This window comes from Lissotriton helveticus, chromosome 2_1 (genome assembly GCF_964261635.1).
Source record: "Lissotriton helveticus chromosome 2_1, aLisHel1.1, whole genome shotgun sequence".
Classification (NCBI taxonomy): domain Eukaryota; kingdom Metazoa; phylum Chordata; class Amphibia; order Caudata; family Salamandridae; genus Lissotriton; species Lissotriton helveticus.
The window spans coordinates 542,838,932-542,855,376 of NC_136059.1; the positions used below are offsets into that span (position 1 = coordinate 542,838,932).

The 16,445-nt window shown below is 48.8% G+C and overlaps 1 protein-coding gene across 2 annotated transcripts in view; it reads left to right on the forward strand.

The window, feature by feature from the left end:
- Positions 1 to 16,445, forward strand: part of DMGDH (dimethylglycine dehydrogenase) — a 635,937-nt gene that overhangs the window by 145,722 nt on the left and 473,770 nt on the right. For both annotated transcript variants that reach the window (XM_078675210.1, XM_078675209.1), the window contains exon 2: positions 295 to 469. In XM_078675210.1, coding sequence (XP_078531336.1) covers positions 295 to 469 — 175 coding nt within the window. The remainder of the gene's footprint in view (positions 1 to 294; positions 470 to 16,445) is intronic.

Genomic DNA, 16,445 nt, shown 5'->3' on the forward strand with positions numbered 1-16,445 from the left:
TAGTTACATTTAGCCTGCCGTACCAGAAGATGTTATAGGCTTCTTATTGAAAATAATCTGTCATCAGAAAACAGTTATGATTGGTATTTACACCAGGAATTTGGTGTTAGAAGTTGGTCTAAAATTAACTTAAGCAAATCGGAATGATTGCAAGTTTTGCTTATACTGACATAGAAAGTGTCAACAGGCTGGGGGGAGCACTTATTTTCACTTCTTCAGGAACCAAATAGTAGGCAATCTGAAAATGTTATGGGAAATTTCAACAGCTCTCCCTACTTGTGTTTTGTTTTGCAGAGAAGAAAATTCAAGCTCTACCTTGGGAAAAAGATGGAAGGACACAGCAGACACTGTGATTATCGGTGGTGGCTGTGTTGGTGTGAGTCTAGCATACCATCTAGCAAAGGCTGGTATGAAGGATGTGGTCCTGTTGGAAAAGTCTGAACTCACTGCTGGATCTACGTGGCATGCAGTAAGAAACTGTTCTTTGATTTTTCAGTGAAAGTAGTTAATTGTAAAGTATATTCTTCACTTTTGTTTGCACTTCAGCACATCTGGGGAGCTTATCAAGACAGACCTACACCTGCTATTAGAGTTCTATTTCTTGTTCCAGAGCGCAATAAGTTCTTTCCATCCGTCGTTCTACCAGTATTGTGATAATCCTAGTTTTGAGAGTTCATGGCAGGGATGTTGATCAGCATTGGTTTAACACCCCGTGGTACCATAGCTATGTCACGAGCTGTTACCTGTATAGGCATGCAGTACGTTTGGCTCAGTCAGTGTATGGCTTTCAGTAACTAGATGGGCATACAATGCAAAAAAGGAGACTTTATAAAGCGTGAAATTATAAACCTCTTGTTTTTCCTGCTGAAAAATAAAAGAATATCTACTCTGATCTATTCTATACCTATTACCATAGGTATCTACTAAACATCAAAGAAACAGAAAATCCTGTCTGCAATAATGTATTAATCCTAATCACAATATGCAACAAGTCATCCAACACTGATATAATTTTCGTGTACACATTAATATATCATGAGACTTACTGACCACAAACGTGAACAAAATACCTATCCTCCTTTTTAAAAAGAAAAGACAATGAGAGATCCCTTAGACTCTCTAACACTTGTGCCCAATGAACTCATATCACTGTTCATAAAAATAGTTCATATTTTTCTGGATGCCTACGAAGCTATGAAGTTTTTGATCAGTAGGCCACTTACTACATTAATTGGTAAATGCAACCTTTATCAATTTTGAATCTCTTATTGTATCTTATAATTGGCATATAATCATTTCATTTTCATTCTTTATTTCGATCGAATAGATCATAAAAGATTACATCCAGAATTGAAAAGCGCAATTAATTATTACAAATCCATTGAGCATGAATTAAAAGAGGAGAATGCAGTTTACATACTAATATACAGATTCAGGCTGTTACTATTGTTTACCTATCACAAATCGAAAGTCTGATTTAAAAGATCATAAATTGATTGCACTGTATTTCAATTAAAAGTCAACAAGACATAAAAATTGTTATAAAACTTATAGCGAGTCTGTATCCAGATTCATGCAACGGGTACGTATGTGCCACATCACAGTTAAAAATGTGGCTACCGCAAACACAGTTGGGGGTGATACGTCCGTCTTTAATATTCTGTAAGCAGGCAAGTAATGCCTGAACCCTAAGCTTTTAAGGAGGGGAACAAGCCAATACTTTCTGGGTTTCTGGTAAGCATTACAGAAGAATATGACATGCAAATCATTTTCCTGTTGGTATGGGCATGCTGGACATTGCTCTGGGGTAGGGGGCTGAGACCAGAGACCAGATACTGCTAAGTGCTCTAAGAGGGAGTGTGCCGTACCTCCACTGTAAAAATAATTTTCTTGTCAGGACAGGGTTAATTATATCAAGGACGAGTTCCCGGTGATATGAGTCTTTAGATTGAATAAATAAATGAGTTAAAGACCCCAGGCGTGGATTCTGTAGTAAAGATGTTATTTTAGAGTCATAATAGTCCTTTGATAGAGATTTGTGTGAAACCTTACTACAAGCATTTGCTGGGTCTAACCACAGTTCCGGCCTTCCCAGACTCTCGCATGTCTTTTTTATATATTTTAGCCAGGGAATGTTCGTTATGTTTGGTAAGGATAAAATCTCTTGCAACTCCATCCTGTAGCTCATGAGCTCTGGGGTACTCCAGATTAGTCGCCAGAAAGTTCGTGGTTTTAATCCCAGTTCTTCCTCAATTGTTCTTCGGCCCAGATCTAGTCTGAGCGGGAAAAGTGGGGTGCTTGGTGGTAAGGCTACCATCTGCCTGATAAATGTATTCTCTGTGGTCGTCAGGTTTTGGGCGGGTATGTGCCACCACAACTCCCCCCGTGTGTGACTGCCCCCCGCGCCTGCATTTTATAAATTTGGAGCACTGGGCCGAGGGGTTTGTAAGTTGATCTATTTGCCATCCTGGAGATACCACTCGATAGCTGCGCTAATTTGATATTAGCCTTTGTCAGATGTGTATCCCAGGTCAGATTTTGATTGATGGTCACCCCTAGGTACTCGAATGTGTGGACCCTCTCTAGTCTCAGTGTGCCTATGGTGGGATTAGGACGTGTTGAAGGTGGAGGACTAAGAATCATATTTGGTTTTCAGGGCATTGATCTCCAGTCCCCGCTCAACACAAAAGGTTTCAAACCCATCCAAGACCCGTTGTATTCCCATCGGGGATTTTGACAACAGCAGGGTGTCGTCCGCAAACATAATAGCGGGCACCCTGCTACCGTTGAGCTTTGGGGCATCAATGTCGGCTATCTTAGTCAGGTGGTCGATTACCCCATTCACAAAGAGGCAGAACAGGGTGGGTGCGAGCACACAACCCTGTCTCACCCCCCTGTCAACGGGGAATCTTCATGAGAGCATCCCATTTCTACAACACCTAACCCCATGCATAGTTTTCTTGGTGCAGTCTTGTCAAGATATTCAGGATGTCGGAGGGGATACCCATCTCCGCCAACAAGGACCACAGTCTGGATCTTGGGACCAAATCGAAGGCGGCACGCAGGTCTACAAAGACCGTACATAAGCTGCCTCCCTCGATTTATAGCAGTTTTCCAAAACAAAAGATTCAGTAGGAAAATCTGGTCCGTTGTTGAGATCTTCCTTCGGAAACCTGCCTGATAGGGGCTGAGAATGGAGAACTCCTCAATCCAGTTTTGGAGGCGATCTAATATCAGCCTGCCGAATAGTTTTTGGGACACATAGATAAGGCTGATGGGCCTGTAGTTGGCTGGAAGCAGAGGCGATCCCTTCTTCAATATAGGGACAATCTCTGCTCCCAGCCAAGTACAGGGCACCTCCATGCCCCTCAAAACGGCGTTAAAAATTGTCAGCAGGTAGGGAGCCCGTATATCCGGTTCTTGTTTGAAAATGTCGCCCGGGAGCCCATCTAGGCCAGGCGCCTTTCCTGAAGCCAGCCCTGAGATGGCCGACCGTACCTCCACCTCTGTGAAAAGATCCCCCTCTAGCAGTGTGCCAGTATTTGGCAATACTTTGGTTGGGGCCCTATCTCCATCCGTGTACAAGGTCTGGAAATGGTCTTGCCAGACCTTGGCTGAGATGTTGGGCTCAATGGTGGGAGATAGTTCCTCAGACCCTGTATTCACTAGTCGCCAAAACCTCCGGGAGTCCCTAACAGCTAGTGTGATAGTCAGATTCTCCCATTTATTGTAGTCCCATTCAGCCTTGGCATGGGTGATCAGCCGCTTATAATCCCTTCTCCTTTCCTGTATAACAGATCTATTTTTGCCTTCCTTAACGGTGGTCAGTAGGTCAGATTTAGCCTTTCGGCATGCCGCATTATACCAGGTAGGGCAATGTGGCCTCCCTCCCCCTGTCTTTCCCATAGAGAAAAGAACTTCTGCCATGGACTTAATAAGGTCCTCATGTGCCGACCAGAGTTTTTGTGTGCGCATCGCCGATGTTAGGTTGCTCCATTAGTGCGCACACCCTTTCAAGTATGGGAATGACACAGGCATACAGCCCTGAGACCTTCTCTGGGTTAGCGGCTAGCTTTCCCCACCTCACTCTCCGTCTATTGTTAGCCAGGGACAACCCCATAGCGGGCACATCTACACCAGCCCCATTTACATTGTCAGTGCCAGGGAAGGTGTATTCTAGTTCTAGCGCATTATGGTCGCTATCCTCCCTGGGTATCACCCTGAAGTCCTCAATGTGCGACCAGGAAGACAGTTGAATTAAAATATAATCCAATCTTGACTCCCTTCCCACTTTGTTGAATGTACATTTTGGGGGAATGTCAGGTTCGAGGCATGTGGGCTGCTAAATTCACATCTTAGCATTAGATCGCCGCCTAGTGTTGGGCTCGGATGATTGCACATTGTTGTCCTGGAAGAGTCTTCGAAGTATCCTGAGATAGGTGGCTCCTCCCCTGGACTACAGTGCGCATGGGCATCGGCTCCATCCCCAGATTGTTTTTTTCCGCCATTGGGTTCGGATGTGGTCTCGACGTCTTACTGTCGGAACCAAGTAAAACTACCTTTTAGCGGCCAAAAGGCCTCGATTTTCTTGCGTCGGTATTGTCTGCGCACGGTCTCGAGTCTTCCGTCTCTTGGAGCCGGAAAAAGCGGAGTTTTCTTCGCTCTCTGAACTTTGAGGCCTTCTCGTCGCGACACGACTGCAAGCCTTTACGGACATGGAGCGGAGCCCGTTTAAGTACTGCCCGCTCTGTGGGTCCAAGTACCCACACATCGATCTACACCCCGTGTGTAACAAGTGCCTTTCGCCGGACCACGACGACGGCAAGTGCAAGGCCTGTGCACAGTTCCGCTCCAAGAAAACTCTCAAGCTTCGGCGCGCGGTGCGCTTGGAAGCTAGGCAAGCGGCCCCGGATCCGGAGAACATCTTCGGCGACCAGGAAGAAGAGGTCCAGGGTCACCATCTACAAATCTCCCCATCACAGACGGAGGTCGAGGCGGATCCGGGAGACGACGACGGAGTCGCGGGTCAAGTCCTCGAATTCGTCGAAGAGGTAGGAGACGACGATGAGATTTATGGGGCCGCGGCAGACAGCTCGGGGGACGAGCTCTGCCCTGAAGGTTACGAAGATACCGACCGGGACACGGGATCGCCTGTCGGCCTTACCCAGGACCCGTTGCCGCAAGCCACAGCCCCGCCTTCAGGCCCGGCTACGGACTCACTTGCTGGGCACGCTGTTTCGAACCCGAAACTGAAACCATCGGGGTCGTCGACACCTAAAATGGCCGACCCGAAATCGAAACTGAAACCTAAGGACTCGAGTGTCCCTAAGATGGCTGCCGTGCCGGTGAAGAAATCGGTGCCCGTCGCCCCATCGGCTCCGTCGACCTCCGGTCCGCAGAAGCCGAGGAAGTCTGTCGATTCCGATGCTCCAAAATCGAAACCGACGCCCGAGGAAGGGGCCTCCAAGAAAGACGGTCGGCACGGATCAGCGGCTACGGCGCCGTCCAAGCCCGCCAAGGTCGGCTCCAAAGAGGCTACGCACAAGAAGTCTGCGCCCCGGCCTCAAGTATCGGAGGTGCCGAAGACGGTTTCCGCGCCCAAGCCGCACAAGGCCCACGAAGAAGTCGGATCCGAGGGACCGCTCCATGCATCCTTGTCGGCGTCGAAACCTACTGACAGTGTACCGTCCCCCATTGCGGAGTCACTGCAGTGGATCAGGGAGAAAGCCTTTGCTCCTTCGGCTCCAAAACCATCACCGCAGCCGCAAAAGGACACTCCGGCAAAGCCTTCTGGGAAACTCCTCTTTCTCTTGCCACCTAAGGAGGCGCAGAGAGCGTTTTCGACGAAACCGGCTCCGAAACAGGGTTCCTCGCTGGCTGACCCTCTTCCACGTCGTGTACTCGATTCGGAAGACGATTCAGAGCGTGTCATCGATGCTGCCACCGGCAAGCTGACACTCTATAAAAGGAAGATCACTTCTGAGCCGGTGGACTCCTACATCATCCCACTGAAGAAAAAGAGGGTGCCCCTTGACGCCTCGGGCCTCACGGAACCGATCCAGCCTCCTCCAAGACGGAGCCCCACTCCCTCCCCAGAACACTCTGTGGGTGAGGGGTATGATGAGGTTGAGCAGTACAATTTCCCTATCGATGAACCTGATGTACAACCGGATTCATACGATGACACTGGTGACCAGAACACCCAAGGTGTGGGCCAAGACCCGCAGACCTTTAATGCACGTGCATCCCCGACTGAGGACTCAGCAGGTTTTCATGCACTAATTGAAAGGGCGGCGGCCAATCATGATGTGGACATGCATGCCGACCCGGTTGAGGAAGACTTCCTTTTCGACACATTTGCAATATCTGAAAGGACAGTAAAAACACTTCCTATGCTGAAAGGTGTCCTCAAACATGCTGGGGACATTTTTAAGGAGCCTACGAGGGCGAGAGTGGTCAACCCTCGCATTGAAAAGAAGTACAGGCCTGCTCCTGCGGACCCCGCCTACATCCGGGGACAACTGCCACTGGACTCTCTTGTGGTTGCCAATGCCAGGAAACGTGCCAACTCACAGACGACGGGTGAAGCTCCTCCCCCGGATAAGGAGTCCAAAGTGCTAGAGGCAGGGGGCAAAAGAGTGGCTGCGCAGGCAGCAAACTTTTGGCGCATCGCCAATACACAGGCGCTCCTGGCGCGTTACGATAGGGCGCACTACGACACCCTAGAACAGGTTATACAACACCTGCCCCCACAGTTCCAAGAAGGCACAAAAATGCTTATTGAGGAAGGAAAGCTAATATCAAACGCAGCCATCAAGTGTGCACTTGACGCTGCGGACACAGCTGCTAGGGCTATCAACACTAGCGTTATGCTGAGAAGACAAGCGTGGCTCCGCATCTCAGGGTTTAAGCAGGATATTCAGACTACAATTCTTAATCAGCCAGTCAATCCTGATAGTCTGTTTGGTCCGGATGTTGACACCACCCTAGAGAACATAAAGAAAGACACAGAAACTGCTAAGTCTATGGGGGCCCTACAGTCCCAACAGTTTCGTGGCAGCAATTTTCGTCGCTCAGGTGCACGTGGCGTCACCAGAGGACAGATGGGCCAACAATCCCAGTTCTCCAAAAGTGGGGCGCAATCCTCGTTCACTAAACAGAACAAGGGAGGTTACAGGAATAACAGCAACAGAGGTCGCGGCAGAGGAAACAGCTCCCGCACCTCTACTCCAAGCAAACAGTGACTCTCTGTCACTGCCCCCCGACCACCTAACACCTGTCGGGGGGAGACTGCAGCAGTTCCTGCCCGTCTGGAGAAACATCACCACAGACAGGTGGGTGCGACAACTAGTTCAGTATGGTTATTGCCTAGAGTTGAAATCCACTCCACCCAACATCCCACCAAGGCAAAGGCCTATGTCCGCAGAGCACTTGCACTTATTGCAGCAGGAAGTAGTGGCGATGCTGCAAAAAGGCGCAATCGAGCTCGTGCCGGTGGGGGAGGAAGGCACAGGGGTATATTCCCTGTACTTCCTTATTCCAAAGAAGGACGGTTCTCTCAGGCCCATTCTCGATCTACGTCCCCTCAACCTGTACATACTATCGGAACATTTCCACATGCTTACACTGCAGCAGATTCTTCCCTTGCTAAACCAGGGAGACTTCTTAGCAACCTTAGATCTCAAGGATGCTTATTTCCATATTCCACTACACCCGTCACACAGGAAATACCTCAGGTTCACTATTCAAGGCAGGCACTACCAGTTCAAAGTCCTACCCTTCGGAGTCACAACAGCCCCGAGGGTGTTCACCAAGTGTCTAGCGACAGTGGCGGCGCACCTCAGGAGGCAGAATATCCATGTCTACCCCTACCTAGACGACTGGCTCGTACAAGCCAAGTCGGAGCAACAGTGCGCCGCAGACATGTCGACTACAATTCGCCAGCTTCACGATCTGGGTTTCTCCCTGAACTACCCAAAATCGCATCTTCAGCCGGCACATGTCCGGCAGTTCCTGGGTGCTACGATCAACACCCTGACAGCCATGGCTCAGCCAAACCAAGTCAGAATCGACAGCATTCAGTCGCTGATCCAACGATTCAGACCACGACACTCCCTGCCAGCGAGAGTGTTCATGCAGTTGATAGGCATGATGGCCTCCTGCATCTTCATAGTCCCTCACGCACGGTTGCATATGCGCCCGCTCCAGGAGTGCTTAGCGAATCAGTGGACACAGGCTCGTGGGCAATTGACAGACCTAGTGTTGGTTACCAGTCGGGCATACGACTCTCTGCATTGGTGGACTCCACACAACCTTTGCAAGGGCCGACTGTTCCAAGAGCCTGTGCCGCAGATTATCCTGACAACGGACGCGTCTCTCCAGGGATGGGGAGCTCATGTGCTCACTTACACAGTGCAGGGACTATGGACGACGCAGCAACAAAAGATGCACATCAACTATCTGGAACTGATGGCAATCTTCATGGCGCTCAAGTCCTTCATTGTACATCTGAGCAACAAGGTCGTGCTAGTCCGGACGGACAACATGACCGCAATGTACTACATTCAAAAGCAGGGAGGCACCCACTCGCCACAGCTGTCTCATCTGGCTCAGAGCATGTGGAAGTGGGCCATTCAGAGGAACATTTTCCTCATGGCAGAACACCTCCCAGGAAAGGACAATCAGATGGCGGATCTGCTCAGCAGATACAGCCATCAAATGCACGAGTGGGAGATACACCCTTCTGTTCTCCACCCGTACTTCCAGAAGTGGGGTCATCCGGAGATAGACCTGTTTGCCACAAAGGAGAACGCAAAATGCCGACTCTTTGCCGCCAGGTTCCCTCACCCACAGTCGCAGGGGAATGCGATATGGATGAACTGGTCAGGCAAATTTGCGTACGCTTTTCCGCCAGCCCCTCTAATACCGCTGGTCGCAAGAAAGCTAAGGCAGCACTCCATGACTCTCATCCTGGTTGCTCCAACGTGGGCACGCCAGGCTTGGTACACCACGTTCCTCGAACTCTCAGTGGTGCCGCATCGAAGACTGCGCCTCACGCCCAGTCTTTTGACGCAGAACCATGGAGACATTCAGCATCCAGATCCACGACAGCTCAACCTGGCGATCTGGCTCCTGAAGTCCTAGAGTTTGGATACCTTAACCTACCTCCGGAATGCATGAGTATCATCAAGGAGGCGAGGAAACCAACTACTAGAGCATGCTATGCTGCTAAATGGAAGCGTTTTGTCATCTACTGTTCGTCCAATGACATCAACCCACTAGATGCATCTATCCCCAACATCATCTGCTATCTGCTACATCTCTACAAGTGCAATCTGGCGTACACTTCCATTAGGATACATCTGTCAGCCATAGCGGCTTATCTTCAAAACAGGCAGCACCTCTCTGTCTTCAGAGTGCCCGCCATTAAAGCTTTCCTTGAAGGTCTGAAGAGAGTCATTCCCCCAAGGACGCCACCAGCTCCGGTGTGGAACCTCAACGTCGTTCTCACCAGACTGATGGGACCACCATTTGAGCCACTACACTCGTGTGAGCTCCAATTCCTTACGTGGAAGGTGGCTTTTCTTATAGCTATTACGTCTCTGAGGCGTGTCAGTGAGCTGCAAGCGCTCACAATACAAGAGCCATTCATTCAAATTCACCCGAATAGGGTAGTGCTACGCACTAACCCTAAATTCCTTCCTAAGGTGGTGTCACAGTTTCATCTAAATCAGACAATTGACTTACCAGCATTCTTTCAAAACCCGCAAACGGTGGCGGAAAGGATGCTCCATACCTTAGATGTACGAAGGGCGTTGATGTACTACATAGACAGGACACAACACTTTCGAAAGACAAAGCAACTCTTTGTTGCCTTCGCACCACAACACAAAGGCAACCCAATCTCCAAGGCAGGGATAGCCAGGTGGATTGTTAAGTGCATCCAGATATGTTATCAGAAAGCGAAGCGCACGTTAACAATACCCCCCAGGGCGCACTCCACGCGCAAACTGGGGGCATCCATGGCTTTCCTGGGAAACATTCCTTTGGAGGACATTTGCAGAGCAGCCACGTGGGTCACACCACACACCTTCACAAAACACTACTGTGTTGATGTGCATTCCAAACAGCAGGCTGCTGTAGGACAGGCTGTTCTCAAAACACTTTTTCAGGTTTCTGCAGCTGGCACGGGCAACCGCCGCTGATGGAGGGACTGCTATGTATTCTATGCTAAGATGTGAATTTAGCAGCCCACATGCCTCGAACTGAATATGCTACTTACCAGTATGCATCTGTTCTTGGCATGTAGGGCTGCTAACATTCATATCGCCCGCCCTCCTCCCCGGTGCCTGTCGCAGCTGCAGATATACTATTGTATTTATTCATTAGCATGGACATCCTTTACACTTTCACTCCATCTTCTGCCACAATGGCGAAAAACAATCTGGGGATGGAGCCGATGCCCATGCGCACTGTAGTCCAGGGGAGGAGCCACCTATCTCAGGATACTTCGAAGACTCTTCCAGGACAACAATGTGCAATCATCCGAGCCCAACACTAGGCGGCGATCTAATGCTAAGATATGAATGTTAGCAGCCCTACATGCCAAGAACAGATGCATACTGGTAAGTAGCATATTCAACTTCATGCGTCCATTACAGGCCCTGATGCCATGTTTGAGGGTTAGAGTGGTGATCTGTACTGCAAGAGGTGTCCAAGCTCTAGGGGGGGGGGGCACCATGGGGGGAACTAGCCACAACGCATCCTCCTCCAGTGGTATCCCATTGGATAATCTTGCGAGGAATTCAGATCGCCTCCTACCAGGAATGGAATTCCCTGGGGGACATCACTAAGGAAGGCGGAGAGTTCCTCGATGGTACTCGATTCCCTGGTTACGTTTACTGGCCTGGAATAAACATTTACCAGTGCCAGTTTACTGGAATTTGGCCATTGCAGAATGACACATTGAATTTCATCCGAAGCTGTAGGATGAGATGTGGCCGTACAACCTATGCAATGTGGGATACTTGTAAAGCGCACTGTTACTCTACCCGAGTGTCCTGGCGCTGTAGACCGCTGGGGAACCCGTCCTGGTTTTCCCTGTGAGATAGTCCCTTTCTGGGTATCTCCAGGGTGAAACCAGGCATCCCCGGCGTCTGTGGGGGGGCGTTGTAGAGATGAGGCAAGCTTAATGCCCAGAGTTACCGAGTGTGTTCCTTGGTTAGAGTAGGCACTGAGGCGAGAATTATCGAGTCCGTTGACCCTGGTCCAAGACCCTGGGTGTGTAGCCACCCAAATCGCAAGGCCGCCAGAAGGCCGCCCCTTGCCCCCCCATCTCGCAAGAGTAGAGAATACCGCAAAACCTGAACGGGTGTGTTCCTCACGTGCCCAGGTTTCTTGGAACAAACAAATGTCTTTACAGCCTACAAATGTGCTCCACTCTGGGCAGTCAAGCTTGTTTCCCACACCAGCCAGGTTCCAAGAGAGTATCTTTAAAGGATGCGGTCTGGGATTGGAAATGCGACTTGGGGCAATCCTCTTGTCATATGGACTAACCGATATTGTTATGGTTTGGGCCGGATCCCCTCGATTGCCTGGCAGTTCCCCATGAATGGGCAACATCCCCAGTGGGGGGTGTTGACCTTCCTGATCATAGTGTTGTTCAGCCCGGGGCATAATCCCTACGATTCGATCAGTGTGATTGTTAGATGGGATGATATTTCCCTCCTGGTCACCCCTAGTTCGCTGTTGGCCCACCCCCCGCCACGTCTGAAAATGTCAATCAATCATATCCAGGCAGCTAAACCTGTGATATGTATTAAAGTAGGCGGGCTGCCTGGCTATGTGACGGTGGGAGGCTCCTCCCTCCCTGCCTCCCCACCCACCCCCTCGCCTAGGGACGGTTTCCCATCCCTCCTCATCGCATACTTCCTTCAGGGGTGGGTAAAAAAGGATAGAGGTAAAGATTGGATAGAAGTCCCCTGGTCACGATATGGCCAACCACAAATGTGAGAGACAGTCCTGGGATCCCTAAAGTTGATCACGGCACAGTCCCCATTAATTGATTTCCTTGAGTTGCCAACCCAGGGGACTCTTCTTACCATGAGAACCTCACTCACTATTCCTTGGGGGAGGGGTCGATTTAAGGTAAGCCAATTGGCCACCTTGTTCTTAAGAGAGGCGGCCGATTCTATGGTCTCCGGTTTTAACTCCGGTATACCGGCTAGAATAACTACATATGGTCTCGCCTCTGGGGGGAGATTCAGGGGCCTGAATTTTTGTGTCGTGACCGGGACTCCTTGATTGGCTATGGTTTTAGACCCTAGATGAGTCGGTTTGGGAGCTCCTTCAATGGGCTCGGGAATTAAAGGGTCGGTAAAGGTCGGCTCAAGTTGTGGAGTTTTTGGAAACTGTCTAGCATCCTTCATTGGGGGAACTAGTGTACCCCTCTTATTCTTAGGCTCAGCCCCGCCTCTATCGACCTTGTTATCAACTTTGAGGACATCTGCTAATCGCACCGTTGATTTTCTATGGTCGATAGCCTAGCCTCAATCTTTATTAAGCGGGCTTCTAGAGGGCTAAGGAGAGACCTCAGGAGAGTGGCAATATTAGCAATAGTAATGTCGACTCCTTCATTCGGGCTAGAATTGTGATTCGCCTGCTCCGTTACCCGCAGAGGTGAGTTCACTCGAGATGTTGGTGTAATTTTCTCGGGTGGTGTAGGCGCAGATTTGCTATTTTCTACGGAGTCGGCCTCCAGTAAAGGATTATGCTTGACAACTTTTGCCTTACGACCGCCTGGATTTTGAGTCCCTTTTCCTTTTCGGTATTGCTCCTTCCCTAACTCCCTGCTTTAAGCGACTGTCTCTAGGATTAGGACTTACATTGTTAACAACAAGGGGGGGGGGGGGAACTAGATTGTATGTGGATCTGTGGTGAGGTTAGTGGGTGGGGTAGTTCATTAAAAGAGATGGAAGTATCTACATCAGACATGACTGTTACCCCACTGTTCCCATTATCCCCTATGCCAAGCGGCATGCGGTCAAGTTCTTTCTCGGGAGTCCTTGCTTGTGCTATAATTCCCATAGAAGATCTTCTTACCCATTCGATTTCCTGGGATATACGCCGTTCCAATACTGTGATTTCATCAATCAGGAGGGCGCCCGCTTTAACAAAGTACTTGTCCAAGGTGCCAGTAGGAGCTCCACCGCCCAGCGCACTTTTGCTCCTTGTTTCTCTAGTAGATATGGTCCTTTCACTGTAAGCAGAAGTCTGGCTTGGGCGTGCAAGAGAGGAGCCAAGGGGGGTGGCCCGGTCCAGTCTCGCCCATGCTCGGACGGCCTCAAACGGCCCGCCCTTTGCCCGGGCTTAGCCCGGCGACCGCCCGGGCGTCCCGCGTTGCGGGTAAATGATGAGATTATAGGGAAGCAGGCGGGGGCGTGTCCACAGCGGGAAGAGGCGGCAGGTGTGTGGCAAATGGCCTGCTGGGCCTCGCAGTCCCACAGTGTGGAGGAGTTCAGCCCCGTGAACGGCTCCCGCGAAGCGGGGGCCGTGAAAAGTATCTGCAAGATGCCCTTCGATGTTCTCGTAGTGAGGAGCAGGATAAGCCAGCCAGGTAAATCAAAGAAAACTGCACCCCATATTTTTCTGGATGCCTACGAAGCTATGAAGTTTTTGATCAGTAGGCCACTTACTACATTAATTGGCAAATGCAACCTTTATCAATTTTGAATCTCTTATTTTATCTTATAATTGGCATATAATCAGTAGTTAGGCATTTTTCTCGTTTGTTGGATATCTGCTTTCCTCTTTCTTCCTCACGGAACGGGTTCACATATTCTTATAAATGTGTCACATCGAGGTTTGTTTACTTACTTTAATTATTTTATAATATCGTAGGATTCTCTGAAGCTCCTGTGCTAGCTCTCTATGATAAGGCCTAAGTTGCATTATGCCACTGCATAGATTGTTTGTGGGGGTTGGGTTGGGGGGGCTGTAACATAAATACACAAGTAGTCTTTGAATAAATACAACAGCAACGGGGGTTAAGTTAAATTATTTAATGTTAAAACTTTGGAATTAAGATAAGGTAATGCAATGAAAATGTTCAATTAAAACGCTGCATGGGACTAAATATAGACCGGTGAATGCTGTTTCTGTACACAATTCTTGAAGATGGCTATAAAAAAATCCTTTTATTAAATAAAAATCAAATAACTAAATGCATTTCACAGTAAAAGTTCAGTCACTTCGAATAACATTTTCATCAAATGTTGCTTTTCAAAATGGCGTCACTGCTTTGTTTTGGCAGTTACAATTCAGAAATAAAATCAGTTGCGAGTTTCGTCTGCCCTGGGAGCTGCGCATAAGCAGTAATGGGGCGCACTATTCATGTTACTCATTTGAAATTGTGCCGCAGCACCAATAGACGGTGTACTTTATTTGTAATTTGCCTCCCCTCCCCGAACCCTCCTCTAGAGAGTTGGGCTATGATCTGATTGAAGAACCCTAAATGAATATTAATCTCTGAAATGCACTCTATTGCTCATCGGGGTGATATGGAGCTTTGCGATTCAGGAGATGAGTGGAGAATCACCAGGCACACAAGATTTGTAGATAGTTGGAATGCGTAGATTGACTGAGGGTGATCGAAGTAGCATTACTGTAATTTTTGGAAAGTACCCTATAAATCTCCGTGAATGTAAGGAGGTCATCATTTAGTCAGGGACGAGTGCTTTGAAGATGATGCATTAGACACTGGGCGCCTGTGTAGATGAAGTGAGTAGGATGAGATAGAGTAATGGATCTGAAGGCTGAGCAGAGGCCTAGCAGCTTTGTCCTGGTTAAACTGAAGTTTGTACAAAGAGCATTTTGGCAGACGGCAACGGAGAAAATTGCAATAGTTAATGTGAAATAAACAATTCAGAGGTAGAACAGGAATACTTTTCCTGAGGATACATATATAAAAAGCGGATGTATGACATTACAACGCATGCTTTTACATCGCATGCTTTTACAACGCTGTTTTTACAACGCATACCATTACAACGCATAGTGCTTTTAGGCGCTGGATAGTGAATTGTTTAATTTACTATTCCAACTCCAGTCCCCGTGGATAGTAGGGAAGGTGTTGGATAGTACATTAAACACATTCCCTATCCTAGAGCGCCCCCCAGCGCAATGCGTTGTAATGGTTTGCGTTGTAAAAGTTGCGTCGTAAAGGCACTGCGTGGTAAAAGTTGCGTTGTAAAGGATGTTTCCCATAAAAGGCAGGAGGTAGTTTCTTCGTTGATTTGATAGCAAAACTGAAGATCACAAACAATTGGAACTCCTAGTTTTTTTTGTCTGTTTTAGAATGGACAACTATGCAGATGGAGGGAGAGGTACCAAGGATCAGTAGCTCAGTTAAGTTCTAGGGTGTTGCTTTTCGACCAGCGGCCACCATTGCTCAGGCAAACTCTGATTTTCGATGAGATGCCACTGTGACAGTGATCTGGGTGTCGTCGGCAGGGGACATGAATGAGAAGCTAAAGGGGGCAATGAGCTGCACAAGGTGCATATTGTAGACATTCAAAGTAATGGAGCGGAGTGAGGAACCCTGAGGAAACCCTGTAATGTTGCAAACTTGGAGATAGAATAAGGATGGAGATGGACAGACTGATCCCATCACTAAGAAAGGACATGATGCAGGCAAAAGGTAGAGGAATGGGTCGGCATATGGATACTGTTAGACCTGACACCTTTGGCGTGGTTCTTCCCCCATCTTTTTGCCTCTGACTCATGTGTTTTTGATGCTGTGCTGGATTTCGTTTTTGCTGGTTTAGATGCTTTGGACACTCTGCCACTGCTGATCAGTGTCAGAGTGTAAGTGCTCCCTCTGTAAATTATCATATTGATTGACTATACCTGATTGGCATATTTGTATCACCATGAAGTCCCTAGTAAAGTGCACTGTGTGTGCCAGGGCTGGTGATGACAGATGCTACTAGTGGGCCTGCAGCGCAGATTGCGCCACCCACATGAGTAGCCCTAAAATGGTGACTCAGGCCTGCCAGCGCCATGTCCTCCTGGCCAGTGTCCCCACTGGCTGGGCCTAACCCTTCCCTGTCTGTGCACATCAGTCGCCCCTATGGAAGGCTCAAGGTACCCCCCTGGGCAGGGTGCAGTGTATGGATAAGGTAGAGCATGTACTAGTGCAGGTCACATGCTCTGGTAGTGGGCAGCAGCCATTTTATGTGCTCACTGCTGTAAGGCTATCTTGCTCCATCGAGTAACATGGAGGAGGCTGGTCCCATGGGATACCAGCCTATCTTCCCATAGGAACAAGATGGGACATAAGTGAAAGATATCCCTGAACTCAGAATTTAATAACGCATCTTTTAGTGAAGGTTGTTTTTAAATCCTGTGATGGAGAATAGCACTTTTAGAAAGTGGCTGTTCTCTTG